The 15,965-nt window shown below is 47.6% G+C and overlaps 1 protein-coding gene across 1 annotated transcript; it reads left to right on the forward strand.

The window, feature by feature from the left end:
- The first annotated feature begins 1,649 nt into the window (after positions 1-1,649).
- Ttc4 (tetratricopeptide repeat domain 4) lies at positions 1,650-15,375 on the forward strand. The gene is made up of 10 exons (XM_041651745.1): positions 1,650-1,832; positions 2,345-2,462; positions 3,802-3,963; positions 6,104-6,181; positions 8,105-8,229; positions 9,083-9,169; positions 12,100-12,317; positions 12,995-13,076; positions 13,271-13,353; positions 14,199-15,375. The coding sequence occupies exons 1-10, from the start codon at positions 1,722-1,724 to the stop codon at positions 14,293-14,295; spliced, it is 1,161 nt and encodes a 386-aa protein (XP_041507679.1). The 5' UTR covers positions 1,650-1,721; the 3' UTR covers positions 14,296-15,375.
- Positions 15,376-15,965: the final 590 nt, after the last annotated feature.

Raw genomic sequence — 15,965 nt, forward strand, 5'->3', positions numbered from 1 at the left:
CATGCCAAAGCCCCCAGACAGGTCACTGTAAATACCGCATGGTCAAGCTCTCCATCCGGACGGCTTCTTCATGAGAGATACCCCGGGCTCCTGTGTAGCCCTCACCGTGACGAGTCTGTGAAAAGCACATGACCTTCATTTGTTGATTTAGTTGACACTTACAGATGTGTGCAGGCTGTTTTGTTCACTTAGCATAACGGGATGGGATACCAAGGCACAGAGGTGAAGTGGCTTGACCAAGGCCACTCAGGAGGTCTCCTGGACATCTCAGTTTCCCTTTCCTCAGTGACAAGAGCAGAAGGGGTGATGGTTTAGGTGGCCCTGTAGAAAAGGAAAGAGAAAAGACTTTTCCCACCTATGGCATCGTGCATATTTGGGAACCCTGGTCTCTGAGTCTCACCCTTGGGTCTTTGCCCAATAATTGCCCACCCCTAACACAAAAATACCTGAAGTCATTTTTGCTGTTGCTACCTGAAGGTGTCAATGCTACTGACTTCTGGTAGGTAGGGAGCAGGTGTCAGGGCACACTGTTAAATACCTTACAGTGTTCATGACAGCCCCACATGGAAGTGCTCCAAAGTTCTAGGACTGAGTTCTCAGCAGGGAGGCATAGAGACTGTGGCATCCAGAGGTTGTGTGTGTCAGCTGAGGTTCCAGAGAAGAGATTTTTCAAGGAGGTTTGGAAAGATAGCCACATTTGGGCATCTATGTGTAGACAGTGGGGTACGTGGGACCAAAGACCATCTTCAAAGTCACGGTGAGACAGAACCTAGAAAAAGAGGAGAGGGGCAAGAGCCAGGCCTAAGGCCATGGAAGCTGCCCAAAGGAGATAGACTTCATCCAGAGGGCAGTGGGGAGGCACGGTGGGGTGCTAAGAAGGGGGAGATAGATGAGCAGATGCCAACTTTAGAAAACTCTCCTCGTGGGATGTAGGAGCCCTGGGCATTGCTGGTGTGGCAATAGATTGACACAGCTAATTCTGAACAAGAATCTGTCACTAGTCAGTAGTGGGAGCTTAGGAATAACCATGACCCAAGGAGTCTACCTGTAGGCATACGTCTTGGGGCGATCGTCCCACAGGTCCATAGGGGCATGTATGAAGATGTCTGAGGTGAGGTGAGGTGATGTGGGGTGAGGTGAGGCGAGGAGGAGTTAGGCTGGGTATCCAGAAGAGTAAGCCCCATGGAGTTTCATGTGTAGTTATAGGTAGTAGGGATGTACTTAGTTCCATTGGGGACCCCAAGCCTTGCGTTGAGTGAAAAAAGTGTGCTAAAATTTGTGTGCACAAAAGTTTTTTGTTGGAGACTGGGTCTAGGCGGTCTTGAACTTGTGATTCTCTCCTACTAAAACTCATAAGTGCTAGGATTACAGACAGATGTTACCAGGCTTGGCTAAGAATTCACCTTTTGAGAATATTTATAGGAAAGACAAAACATCAGGTTTGGAGAGGGTGAGGAGGGTTCAGATACAAAAGGGAGCTTAGCGAACTCCTACTGGAAGCCAGGAGTCTGGAAGCTAGGCAAACTCTGCCTGCGGACTGCGGCGGTGGAGGCTCCCTATCAGGCCACGCCCCTGTCAGACCACGCCCCCGACCAGCGGAACCCAAGAGGCACGGACAACTCACAGCCCGGAAAGCTGAGGGAAGGGCACCTGGGCCGCCGCCGGAAGGAGCGGTACGCTTCTTGGCTCCTCCGGATTCAGCCCTAGAGTCACGAGCTGCAATGGAGAATTCTGAGCCTGACCCTACGGATGACGCTAACATGGACGCATTCCTAGAAAAGTTCCAGAGCCAACCTTACCGCGGCGGCTTCCACGAGGACCAGTGGGAGGAGGTGGGCGGTCTCGGGGGCTCCGCTGGGGTAGGAGTGTGGTCCTCGTGTCTTGATCGCTGCCAAAGGACGAGTGACTGCCTGTTGAGTGCCACAAGCCTTGAGGTTTTGAGGGTCTAAGTTGTCAGTGCAGTTAAGACCACAGGGTTTGGCAGTCAGCCCTGTGACCTCCTGGTTCTGCTGCTGGATCGGTTTCCTGGGTTCTTTGAGCCGGGTTCCTCACTTGTAAAGTTGTTTTACCTGCAGCACCCTGTCACTTAAGATTGGGGCAAAGATGAAAGGAGGTGGAGAAGGGTCAGGAACGCGAGAGCGCCTAGCTAAAGGTGATTACGACCACCCCTGGAGAGCTGAGAACTCAGAAGTCCAGTTTTCTACCCTAGAAACTGGAGCCTCTATAGATCCAGCCAATCATGAGGACTGGCAGATCATGACCAGTGAAAAAGACATTTGTCCTGGGATTGGATCTCATTCAGTAGATAATACTAATTATGTGCTTTATTCTTTTTAAAATCTAGGAATTTGACAAGATCCCCCTATTTATGAAGAAAGCACCATCAGAAATAGATCCCAAGGAGTTCCCCGACTTGGCTTGCCTTCAGTCAATTATTTATGACGATGAGCGATCTCCGGAAGGTACCTTACCTAACTAGTGTTTGCTTGTGTGTTTGCTGAGTGGAGGTAAAGTGTGAGTGAGATGGCCAGCTTGTCACTTTTCGCTCCACACGTCCTTCTCCATGGTCATTACAGGCCTAAAGGTCAGACTCCAATAAAAAGCCAAATTGTCCCAAAGAATCAGGAGATATGTGTGATAAGTGCCAAGAAATATACTACTGCCTTCGTGGGCACGACATGTTGGAGCACTGTGGGGGCAGGGGTGAGCTCACAGTGGGTCTGAAGTTGAAAGTAAATCTTAATAGTTTTGTAGGTTGTTCCCAGAAAGAGGAGGGAAATTTGCATTTCAGTGAACGGAACAAAGGGAGTAGTATAATTTCCTCAAAACGATTCTTAAGCTCCTTCAAAAACTAGGATGGATCTCTCTCTCTCTCTCTCTCTCTCTCTCTCTCTCTCTCTCTGTGTGTGTGTGTGTGTGTGTGTACACATATGCAGGTCAGATAACAGCTTTGTTGGTGTGACTTCTCCTTTACCTTTATGAATGTTTCTGAGATCAAACTCAGGTTGTCAAGCTATGGGCAAGTGCCTTTACCTGCTGAGCCCCTTCTCTTAGGTCAGTTTTCTTCCCCCCTCTCACAAACAGCATTCATAGCCAGGCAGTGGTGGCACACCACCCAGCACTCAGGAGGCAGAGCAGGTGAATCTCTGAGTTTGAGGCCAGCCTGGTCTACAGAGTGAGTTCCAGCATAGCCAGAGCTACACATACCTGGAATTGACTGTAGCATTAACTTTGCATAACATTGTGTTTCTATGTTGATGTCCACTTTATCATACCATTAATTTGAATTTTTAGTTCTCTGTTGGTCCCATTTCTTTCATTTATCATATATGTGTTAGTTTGCCCTTCTCTTATAGTGCTAAAAGAGTGACCAAAATGAGCTTGGGGGAAGAAAGGGTTTATTTTAGCTTATAGGTTACAGTCAGTCCATCACCAAAGGAAGTAAACTCGAGCAGGAACTTAGAGGCAGGAACTGAAACAGAGACCATGGAGGAGTGCTGCTCACTGCCTTGCTGCCCTTGCCGTGTTCAGCTTTTTTATACAACCCAGAACCACCTGCCAGGAGTAGTATTGCCCACAGTGTGATGGCCCCTCCCACAGCAATCATTAATCAAGAAAATGCCTAACACAGGCCAATCTGATGGAGCCATTTTTTTATTCGATGCTTCCTCTTCTCAGAGGACCCTAGCTTGCATCAAGATGCCAACAACCCAGCCTGCACAGCGTTACATTACTTCAGGGTTCAGATTTTTAGGAGCTTTCTGAAGGTGTGACATGATACTTATTTCCTTCTCTTTTCAGATCAAGCCAAGACCTATAAGGATGAAGGCAATGACTACTTTAAAGAAAAGGACTATAAGAAAGCCGTGGTTTCCTACAGCGAGGGATTAAAGAAGAAGTGTGTAGACCCTGATTTGAACGCTGTCCTTTATACCAACCGGGCGGCAGCCCAGTACTATCTGGGTGAGCATTATGACGCGGTTAGCTCCGTTTCCTGTATGTGTGTGTACGTATAGGTGAGTGGGTGTGGATTGCAGGGTAGAGGTAACCTTGGATGCCATTCTCAGGTGCCATCTACCTTGTTTGTTGATACAGTTTCTCTTCGGCCTAAAGCTTTCTGAGAAAGGCAGGCTGGCCAGCAAGCCCTATGAATCCATTTGTCTCCACTACTTCTTCTCCCAGCGTGGAATCAAAGGCACATGCTGTCACAGGGAGCATTCTTAGTGTGCTAGGGATTGTGTTCTGGTCCTCATGCTTGTTCAGCAAGCACTTTGCTGACTGAGCTCTCTCCTCAGCCTGACTTTATTATTTCTGAAGAATTTACTTAGAGGGTTCAAGAGATTATGTGTCTCAACAGTTAAGAGCACTTGCTCTGCTTCCAGAGAACCTCAAGTTCAGATCCCAAGTACCCACATCAGGTGCTCACAGCTGCTTGTACACAGGCACAACTTAGCTCCAGAGGGCATCAGACGTCTTCTGATGTCCATGAGCCTGGCTGGCTGACATTCATGTGTGTGTGCGTGCGTGCACGCGCGCACACACACACACAAATTTAAAAACAAAAACAAAAACAGGAAGAAAGACTTTACACCAGGAGTGGTACCTTATGCCTCTCATCTTGGAATTTGAGAGGGAGATGCAGGTAGAGCTAGGAAATTTTTTAAATTCTGTGTACTGTTTTCTTTTTTTCTTTGTTTCTTTGCTTCCTTCCTTCCTTTCTTCCTTCCTTCCTTCCTTCCTTCCTTCTTTTCTGATTTTTATTTATTTATTTTTTTTCAAGACAGGGTTTCTCTGTGTAGCCCTGGCTGTAAAGGAACTCGTTTTGTAGACCAGGCTGTGTAGTGACATTTCATTTGTATTTTAATAAATAAAGCTTGCCTGAAGATCAGAGAGTAAAACAGCCCCACTGGTCAGCCCTACAGACCAGGCAGTGGTAATACCTTTAATCCCAGTAGCCACACTAGTTGCCATAGAAACTGGCGGTGCTTGCCTTTAATTCCAGCCCTAGAGAGGATTATAAAACGGGAGGAGACAACTCTCAGTCTCGTTCTGAGATTCCTGAAGGCAGAATCACCATTTTTGAACCAAAGTCGAGGTAAGAGCCAATGGCTATTTTGCTTTTTGTCTCTTTAGGTTGAACCTCAATATCTATCCCTGAGTTTTTATTAATTATGCTTCAAGGCTATCCTCAAACTCACAGAGATCCACCCACCTGCCTCTGTCTCCTGAGTGCTGGGATTAAAGGTGTGGGCTGCCACTGCTAGGCCTGAGTACTGCTGAGGGCTCTATGCTTAGTTTTCCTTTACTGGATCTCATTGTGCCTGGCGGGGGCGGAGGGAGGCTGCAGTCCAGAAAACCTGTTTTTGAGTCTGCCTAGAATAAACTTCCAGTTTCTCCACAGGTTTGGGGCAGGCTGGGTTCTAGCAGTGGAGAGTACGGCGTTTGGAAATCTGCTGGTCCTTCAGTCTGCCTCTGCTCCCATTGCAGAGGGCCTGGTGCCCATGACACTGATCCTGATGCTCGTTCCTTCTGTGGTGTGGCTTTCCCTCTGCTTTCTGTTGTCAAGCCTGTCCCTTTGCCTTCCAGCTTTCAAAGTGTATTCTGTGCTCTAAGTGCCTATGTGAGTGTCTGACTATAAATCTCAGCCACCTGGGTGAGTGAGGCAGGAGGATCCCACGTTTGAGGTCAGCCTGGTGGTTTCATGGAACCCTGTCTTAGATCTCAGTACCAGAGGGAAGTATTGGAGCTTGCTTGTTTTTCTCACCACTCCTTACGTGTTACTCAAGTATTTTTGAGAATGATTTCCAGAAGGAAACTTGTTTCAAGGAGTGTGCTGATTTATTCTCTATCTGGACACTGTTCTTTTTCATACCCTCACCTATTTCACGTGCTTGTTAGCATTTCAGAGTCACCCAGACTGCCTCATACTGTGAACTTTTTAGGACTTGATGAGCATAACTATATTTTTCCAGAAATATGTTCAGTTGTTGTGATTTCTCGACAGTTGTGCAAACATATCTTTTGTCAATGCCATGATATTTTGGAAACATTTTGATCTTAAAATTTGTTCTTTTTTTTTTTTCACTTACTGACATTTTGTTAGGCAATTTTCGCTCTGCTCTCAATGATGTGCTGGCCGCCAGGAAGCTAAAGCCCAGCCACCTGAAGGCCATAATAAGAGGTGAGTCTCCATGAGCTGGGGGTGGTCATCACTGTGGAAAAGCTGGCCGTCCACACCAAAAACTGAAAGCTTTGTTCCTGAGGAGCTGGGGACTGGGGGAGTGGCCGCAATCCGGCAGTCTTGAGGTGAAGTTCCTTGCTGCCCCTCGGCACTCCTAGAAGGCTCTGCCCTTTATGCTGTATTTGTATGAAATTGAAACTCCTCATTTTAAATTAGTAAAGAATAAAATTAATTAAGACATAGCACATTTTGATTTTCTCCCCAGTTTTGCCTATTAAAGGGCAAGATAGTCAAATGCCTTGTTAAAATGAATGAAAAGATAAGCTCTGGGGCCTTTGCAGAGAACACTGGCGCTGGACTGTCCCCACCTTGTTTCCATCCTGAGGTCTGATCTTCATAATAACAGTGCTTTATTCCTTTATTCTTCGGCTCCTCTCTGAGCTTAGGGTGCTGTAGTCTTTAGTCTTTATGTATTGAACCTCCCTCCTTGCCATGAGCCAGCTTGACCTGCGTTATCCAACTTATGCCTCTTTAGATGTTCATGGCTGTGGGTGGCCACAGGACAGAGGCCCTGAGTAAGCACTGGCCAGTAGAATTAGTCTCATTGACCCATTGTCAGCCTTACCTTACGTTATGATCTTGGCAGGGCATTTGCTCTTGGTATGAGTTTTTGTTTATCTCTGGATGATGAAGATAGAGTCTTAAAAAAAAACAAAAACAAAAACCAAGTATGTATTGTGTGGAGGTCAGAGGACAACCTTCAGGAGTAGACTTTCCTCCTCCACCATGTAGGCTCCAGGGAGTGAATTTAGGACATCAGGCTTGGCAGCAAGTGCTCAACCATCTTACCTATCCAGGGTTAGAATCTTTGACAGCCAAGCTTTATAATAAAGTTCTGATATTTTTAATTTCTATGAAAAGCCTAAAAGAGGTTAACTCTTGAACATGATAGCATCATTAATTTTAGAGTTGGGTGGTGGTGGCGTACACGTTTAATTCCAGCACTTGGGAGGCAGAGGCTGCGGATCTCTGTGAGTTCAAGGCCAGCCTGGTATATGTAATGAGTTCCAGGACAGCCAGGGTTACACAATGATGCCCTTGTCTCAAAAAAACAAACAAATGTATTAAAGAAACATTTTGGAACTGGAATCCAGGTATGTAGCGAAGTGGTAGAGCACTTCCCTAACATGCACAAGGTGCCTCAGATTTCATCCCAGAATGCAAACCAAACAACCCCCAAACCAGCCAGACAAAACCCAAAGGGGGCAAGCTTAAGCAGACGGCTCCATAAAAAAGAAAAATTAGAAGTGCTTGGGCTTTGGTGTTGATTGGCGGCTGCAGAAATTCTGCTTTGTAGTAAACATCCTCTGGGGCTGGGGAGATGGCTCAGCAGTTGGGAGAACATTTACTTCTGTAGGGCACCTTTTTCAGTTCCCAGTGGCTCACAGCTGTCTGAGCCTCCGGCTCCAGGGTAGCCAACATTTCTAGCCTCTTCAGGCAGGCACTGTTGTGAACATGCCCACCTATAAAAACACACACAATTAAAAATAAATCTTAAAAAAATACACCTCTGAGATGGGCTTTATTCTCCCATTCGCAGATGAGAAACCTGAGGCTCAGTCATGGCCCTTGTCCTAGTCCCATGAATGACAGCCGTTTTCTAGCCCAGCTCTCTCTGGTTCCAGAGCCTGTGTTCTTTGCCGTGAGATTTGCATTTTAGGGTTCTTTGTACCAGGAGGATTAGAAAGTTTTTAACTAAATGGGGATGAGTGCAATTTTACAAATCCTTGCCTTGTCTAGGAACTGAACTGCAAAGAGCTGTGTCCTGATACCCCTCCTGGGGCTGGCTGGTGCCGCCAGGGGAGGAGGGTTTGTTCAAGTTGTGCCCGTTGTTCCTAGATCTCAGGACTCTGGTTTCCGCAGGTGCCATGTGCCATCTTGAACTGAACCACTTTGCTGAGGCTGTGAACTGGTGTGATGAGGGGCTACAGATTGATGCCAAAGAGAAGAAACTTCTAGAAGTGAGGGCGAAAGCAGACAAGCTGAAGGTTGGTGACTGTCTACACATGTATCAGATTGTGTCTCATGTTACTGGGAGTGTCTGGTGTGTGTGCTAGCTGTCTAGTAGTGATGTCTAACTCTACCCTACCAAGAGCAGGGTGCAAATGGGGATTCCAGCAGGCAAGCTTGCTGAGAGATGATGACCGAGCCGAGCAGGAGTTTACTTGGCTCAGTGACACTGAGAGAGAATAATATTCCAGGCAAGAGCCCTAGGAGGAATACGTCAGCAAATCTGAGTTTGAATACTGCTTTGCTGCTGCTGAAATGCATTGGACAAGTCCCTGGTATTTCTCGGTCCAACCTTGAGTGTTTTTAATGAAGATGAAATGAGCTAAGCGGTTTTCACATTCTCAAGAGTCAGAAAGAAAACCAGATAATGCATGGCAGAGACCCCATGGTCTGCAAAGCCTAAAATATTTGCTTTCTTCCCTTTGTATCAGATGTTGGCAGATTCCCATCAACTGCAAGCCCAGGAGTGAAAGCAGGAGCTACTGGTGTTGGACAGACTGGGGTAGGGAGGCGACCTGGAAAGAGAATCTGAATTCTCTTCCTGCCAGACTGAGTAGAATGGTGGAGTTTTTCTCTTATAGGTTATAACTGTGCAGAGGGCAAAGCCTGTGAGTTTTTGACATGGGTTCTTCAGCCACACCAGAGAAGTTAGGGTTCCCATGCAGTACTTGTATACTCCATTGGGGTCCCTGAATGGGAATGCCCTTTCTCCTTTATTGGTGGCATCTTCCTCATCTCCCTAAGTCTTGGGGGACAGAATCAGTCCTGTAGGCTGGAATAAGATGGAGGAAGAGTTCCTTAGAGCTGACAGCATCTGAATTTTGTTTTCAGAGAATGAAAGAGAGGGATCTGAGGAAAGCAAGGCTGAAAGAAAAGAAGGAACAGAGTCAGAACGAGGCTCTACTCCAGGCCATCAAGGTGAGTTCTCAAGCCAAAGGCCCCAAGTGTATGAAGTCCCCTGGTTGTGAGAAGCCTGCTGGGGACTTATGTGGGATGTACTTCTGTTATTTTTGTTGCTTTTATTGGTTGATGAATAAAGGTGTTTTGGCCAGTGGCTTAGCAGAAAATCTGAACAGATATAGAGAGAAAGAAGGCAGGTTCAAAGATGCCAAAGGAGACAGACGCTGGAACCTTACCTGTAAGCCACAGCCTCCTGGCAATGCATAGATTAATAGATATGAGCTAACTTAAGATGTAAGAGCTAGCTAGGAATACGCCTAAGCTATTGGCCAAACAATGTTACAATTAATGTAGTTTTTGTGTCATTGTGGGTCTGGGCGGCCGGGAAATGAAAGGCAGTCTTTGACTACAGGGGACCTTTCTTGGGATACTTTTTCTTCACACTGTGCTTACCCCAGGCTCTGGAGTCAGGCCACCACGTTCAATTAGCTCTGCCCCTGCCTTTGCTGGTCTCAGCAACATACTGAGTGCGTGCTCTGGGCATTTTCACAGCAGCCATCTGGGGAAGGCTTTCTTGTTTGTTTGTTTGTTTGTTTGTTTTATTTTTAATTGAGCTATACATTTTACCCATTTCCCTTCCTCCCTCCCCTTTCCCCTTCCAGCCTTGGGGAAGGCTTTCTTGTTTATTTTATTTTTAATTGAGCTATACATTTCTCCACTCCCCTTCCTCCCCTTTCCCTTTCCAGCCTTGGGGAAGGCTTTCTTGTTCCTGGTTTACTAGCCTTGGGTGAGAAAATCTAATGCAGCTCATGGGTGTCAGAGCCTGGTCCTTGCTCTTTACTATAACTTACATTACAGTTTTAGGATGTCCCTCTAACTAATGATGATAAAATCCTCCCTGTGCTGTACTCTGAAGTGAGTGTAGTCTAGGAGACCCAGTGGCCAAGCCAGTTAGTGCTTGGTTCTTAACATGAAGTGGATGTGTCTGACCCACGTGGTCTCTCATCCTTGACACCTGGCTAGTCTCCCATTTGATCTTGCTCTGCCCTTACAAGGGAGATGATGCCTCCTGGGTGAGGTCATAGTTTCATTCTGTGTTCACTAACGTCATGTACCCATTTATTTCAGCTATTAACTTTGAAAACACTGCTAAATTTAGTGTACCCCACTTCTCTCTCCCAACCAACAATCTGTTAACACCTATTAACAAGTTAAATATGGGGGCTGGAGAGTCGGATGGCTCAGTGATCAAGACTCCTGGCTGTTCTTCCAGAGAACCCAGGTCCATCCTCAGTATCCACATGGCAGCTTACAACTGTCTGTCTATACCCAACTCCAGGGGAGCTGACACTCTCACACAGACGTATATACAGATAACACACTACATAAATATAAATTTTTAAAAACAAATAAACAAACAAACTGGGCTGGGCATGTGGCATATGCCTTTGATCCCAGCACTAGGGAGCAGGTGACAGGAGGACCAGAAAGTCGAGGCCAGCTCCAGTTACATGAGACTGTCAAAAAGAAAAGAACAGGTTTTGTCAACTCCTACTGTTCATGTGGAAGCTTCACCCCAGCCCCTGGCATCCATATATCCAAAGAATCTGGAATGTTCAGGTGGAAGCTCCATCCTAAGCCCCCTCCCCCATCTCTCTCCCCAAACCCTGCTGCATCTCAGAAAGACCACCACATGATGACCCTTCCCCCAGAGATGCTCACGAACACTACTGCTGGGTATTTAAACTGCCCCCCCCCCAGAAAACAGACATGTAGTTTTCTGGTCTTCCTTTCCTGTCTGCTCTTTGTGGGGCTGGAAAAATCATCCAGGAGCATTGTATCCATTAAACCTGGGCTTTTTCTAATTTGGTTTGATTTGGTCTGATTTGGATTGTTGTGTTGGTGGAGAGGCTTATCAGGGAGTAGAAACTTTTCACCTACCTTAAGGGGTATCACCACAACTAATTTTGATTCCCTGGATGTGCTAACCGTAGAAACCTTGGCACACGTAAGAGGTAGCCCCATTCTTGATGGATCTTCACTTTAGTAAGGCAGTCAGGATGAAGTCAGCTTTATTTCTAGCATCCCAGGCTCTCCCCAAAGGGAAGCGTTTCCATTGCTGTACCATCGCATGCTTGCCCCGTCCTACACCTTTGCACATGCCAGTCTGTGGGCTGGGCTGCTCCTTCATTCTCTGCCTTCCAAAGCCACACTCTACGGCTTAGCGTGCTCAGATACCACCAGCTACTGTCTGTAGGCAGAGACTGCTTGTTTGTATCCCGGCTTCCCAGACCCGAATAATCACACAGAAACTACATTAATTACACAACACTGTTCAGCCAATAGCTTAGCCGTCTTTCTAGCTAGCTCTTATATCTTAAATTAACCCATTTCTATCAATCTGTATAACCACAAGGTTGTTGCCTACCAATAAGGTTCCGTGGCATCTTGTCTCCTTCAGCAGCTAAATGGCGTCTCCCTGACTCCACCTACTTTCTCTCTACATCTCTGTTTGGATTTCCCACCTGGCTTTACTCTACTAAGCCATTGGCTGAAACATTGGCTTCTTTAATAACCAGTGGTAATAAAACATATTCATAGCATACAGAGGGGAATCCCACGTGAACTGTCTGTGGTTCCTCAGCTCCACTTCCTACCTTCTGTTGTAACTGTTCTGCAGCTGCTCCCACTAGACCAGAAACAGCCCTGAGGGTAGGGAACCATGTTCAGCTCCTCTTTTGATGCAGGGCCAAACACACAACACATTCCTCGTGAAAGTAAGTTCAACAGTGGTGCCTCCTGTGTGCCAGGCTGCCAGGACAGTTAGGATGGGTCATGTGGAGTGGGCCCTCGGGAAGCTCATAGGGCTAGGGTGTATTTCAGTGGTGTGTGTCTGCATCTTCCTACAGGAGAAGGTAGTTTGTGCCTTTCTTTCTGTCTTGATCCAGGCTAGGAATATCAGGCTTGTCTCAGAAGCCCTGGGTAAGGATGAAGATTCAGCCTCCGATGGTCCAACTGAGATCTTCCTGGATGGGCTCAGCTCTGAGAACCCTTGCGGAGCCAGGCTGAGCCTAGATAATCAAGGCAGACTGAGCTGGCCTGTGTTGTTCCTGTATCCAGAGTATGCGCAGTCTGACTTCATCTCTGCTTTTCATGAGGACTCCAGGTACATACTCCATCCAGCAGCTTTCCACTCCTGCTCGTGTGCGCCTCCTGCTGACTGCCCGGAGATAAGCGGGCTTTTGCTGAGTAGGAAAGAGTAATTTAGAGGTTATCCCCAGCAGGTTTACAGGCTTCTCTAGCGTGGATCTGTTTACTAGCTGGCCACGCAGGTCTTGCCTTGTCAGGTCTGGTTAGGTAGTTCATCCGTATAACTTGTGTGTGTTTACTAGAAAAGATACAGATTGCACCATTTAACTTGTGATTTCAAGTGAAATGCTTAGAAAGTTAATGCTTAGAGAGATACGTTCTAGACAAGTGGTACACCTTCCTATTTTGGCACTGTTGTCAATGTGAGTTAAGCCTGAATGTCATGCCTTATACATCGCCTTTCTCTCTGGATTGGTATCCAGGGACTGGTGTGGGAATGTAGATGGAGCACTGGTACCCAGAAAGCACATCTTCCTCTCTTAGGTGTCCAGGGACTGGTGTGGGAATGTGGATGGAGCACTGGTACCCAGAAAGCACATCTTCCTCTCTTAGGTGTCCAGGGACTGGTGTGGGAATGTATGTGGAGCACTGGTACCCAGAAAGCACATCTTCCTCTCTTAGGTGTCCAGGGACTGGTATGGGAATGTATGTGGAGCACTGGTACCCAGAAAGCACATCTTCCTCTCTTCTTAGGTTTATTGACCATCTCATGGCAATGTTTAGTGAAGCACCCTGCTGGGACTCAGAGCAGAAATATCACCCAGATAATTTGGAGGTAAGAAAGTTCTATTTCATTCCTCTGAGGGATTTTGGGAGAGTGTATACAGAAATTGAGTGTTTTTATTAAAACGTTGTGTGTTTGATTTGCCATAGCACATATGGAGGTCAGTGAACAACTTTTGGGTGTTGGCATGTGTAGGGCAGCTTATGCCCATTTGTCTCTGACTCTCTTCCTGGTTAATCTCGTAGGTCTACTTCGAGGATGAGGAAAGGGCAGAGCTATACCAGGTGTCCCCTGGGAGCACTCTGTTGCAGGTGTTGCAGCACCCCAGGTGAGCACCTCCTTGGGATGATGGGAATGGGCAGATCCTTCCCAGGGTCTGGTTAGTTCCTCTGCTCAGTGACACACAGCAGTCACAGAAGGCAGCCAGTGGGACTGACTGGCCTGGCCATTGGCCAAGGAGGTTGAACAGTGACAGCCTATTCCAAGGCAGGTGAGTGGCCTGGTCTCAGAATGGAAAAGCTGCTTGGTTTTACAGCAGAAGGCAGCTGGGGTAGCTTCCGTTTTCTGATTGCACTTGTCTCCTGGCACCGTTACATAGAAAGAGCATTGCAGACCCTCTGTTCCGTCTGTGTGACCCTGAGCATTCTGCCTTGCTGGCTTGCCCTTCACCGGCAGGATGGGGACATGGTTCTAGGCTTTCAAGTAAGGAAAAGCAAGCCGGGGTCAGAGTGCCCTGTCCTGTAGACATGATGCAGTCTGCTGGGAGAGGATGTCTTTGTTATCAGCAATGGCAGCAAGCAGTATCCACTGTGGCCTCTCAGCAGCGTCTGTAGAATTCCCAGGGGGTTAACAAGTTCATTCCTGGAGCCATTTGCTTGTTGGGGTACAGACTGTAACCTCAAGTTAGTAGGAACCTGGCTCACCCCCGTTACTCACAGACTAGCTAGGGAATGAAGTGATAGCTTGTTTTGTGGTCTTCCATGTTTTGTCCCTGTGTGCCTGATGTCAGAGGGCCCATCTAGGGGTTGGGGCTCAGCTTTAAGGGGAGACTGTCATGGTGTCCACAGACAAAGCAATGGGCTAAGTTGTATTTTAATGTTTCTGTACATTGAAAGGTTCATGGCTAATGGGGAGTGTAACCCAGCTAACCACTCCGTCATGCTCTCCCTGCAGGTACTCTGTGAAAGCCCTCACCCCAGCATTTCTCATCTGTGTAGCATCCTCGTCTTTCCTTAAGAGTTATCTTCAAGGGAAAAGGGTACACAGGTAAAGTGGAAGCCAGACCTGGGGTCTCCTCAGCTTCCTCTGCCTGGAGTCCAGCACTTCTCTATCCCCAGGGACAGTGGTTCCTAGCCTCATGCTGGGGAGAAGCTGCTGGCCTCCCTGAACCTCGGCCTGTCTGGCTGAGTGCCAGGCTCCAGCTGGGCCTCACCCTCCTCAGATTCACAGCTCCGCCCTGGTCAGAGAGAGCATCCTTGGAGCCCATCTCTGAAGGAACGTCTGCTGCAGTTGCCAGACTAGCTGGCCTTGGTGACTCCCTGGCCTGTAGACTGTCTCACAGCACATCAACCGCCTTAACCTCTGTGGCATCAGGCACACATGGAAGGCACTCCAAGGCAGTAACCAATCCTGCATAGTATTCTAAGGCGTAGGGCTGAGACTGGTCCAGTTTTTCACCAGAATGGAGAACTATAAGGATGCTGCGGATGCCATGAGGTTAATGGAGCCATGAAGCCACATCCTGTTTCAGCGTCAGTGACTGTACAAACTGGGATCCTCGGGATGTCTCAGAAGTCTACCTGTTCCCCTGACCAGCAGACCAGACAGCAGTCTGAGCACTTCCCAATTCCTCAGCTCCAGTCATGCTCCTGCTCAGCAGAAGAATGCTGGGTTAGCATGCGCACCACTGTGCCTGCTAGGATTTCATACCTCTTGATCTGGAAAGTCTTTGTCTGCCATAGATGGTTTTTGTCTTGGGCTTATTCATCCTAGAGACTCTGTACTCTTACCTGATGCCAAGTGGCGTTCCTCAGTGCCCGCCCCATCTCCCGAGGGGAGCAAGGGCTATGAGCAGATGTGACTCATGCCACGTCTGACAGAAGCTGGAGGAGCCAATGGATATGGATGACAAGTAGGCTTGTGTTCTTTTCCCTCTACTCTGAGGCCCCATTTCTCAAATAGGAGCATTGCCTTCAGCCTGGGTGTCTGAACAAAGCTCAGAGCAGCTGACCTAAAACCACGGATTGTAAAGTGAAAGGCAAATGTTTTCTGTAGTAAATACTGAGATCTGGGGGTGTTTGTTACCATAGCAAAACTGACTAGTACATCATTAAACTGAAACCAGCTGGTATCCTTCGGATGAGCTGATTCGGGGTCTTGTGTTACATGCATCCTTATTTCTGGAAGAGAAATTGTCTGAAATATTTAGGGAGACCAGTGCAGCTTTCTTTCCTAGGGCAGGTTTCTGCAAATCTAGCCTCTCTTCTCCCCTGGTTTTGGAAACACTAGACAGTCTCTCCTCAGCTAGACTGTCCCTGACTTTGTAAGAACTCAGAAGTCTATGTGAGGGTCCTAATGGTTGGCAGCAGACCAGCAGACGTTGCAGGATCCCAGGAGCAGCCATTATAGCCACCTCGCTGTCATGGGCAAATGACGTTCCACTGCGCCTTCCTACTGCCTACTTAGAGATACAACCCGGATGAGGCTGAGGCGAGGCAATGGGTGAAATACACCTGGAAGACGTTCTTCTAGAGCCTTCTATCCTCAGACTGTGCCCTTCCCATCAGCCAGCCTCTGCTGTGCCTCTAGTCCTTGACCCTCTGGAATCCAACCCAACTTACAGAAGAGTTTACTGGGGCCCGTGGTTCCAATGGGTTAGAACCCAAGACCATGGTGGGGATCATGGCGGCAGGCAGGCTGGTATGGTGCTGGAGCAGTAGC

This window comes from Microtus oregoni, unplaced genomic scaffold, assembly GCF_018167655.1.
Source record: "Microtus oregoni isolate MIOR12 unplaced genomic scaffold, Mior012 000005F_ref0000423, whole genome shotgun sequence".
NCBI lineage: Eukaryota > Metazoa > Chordata > Mammalia > Rodentia > Cricetidae > Microtus > Microtus oregoni.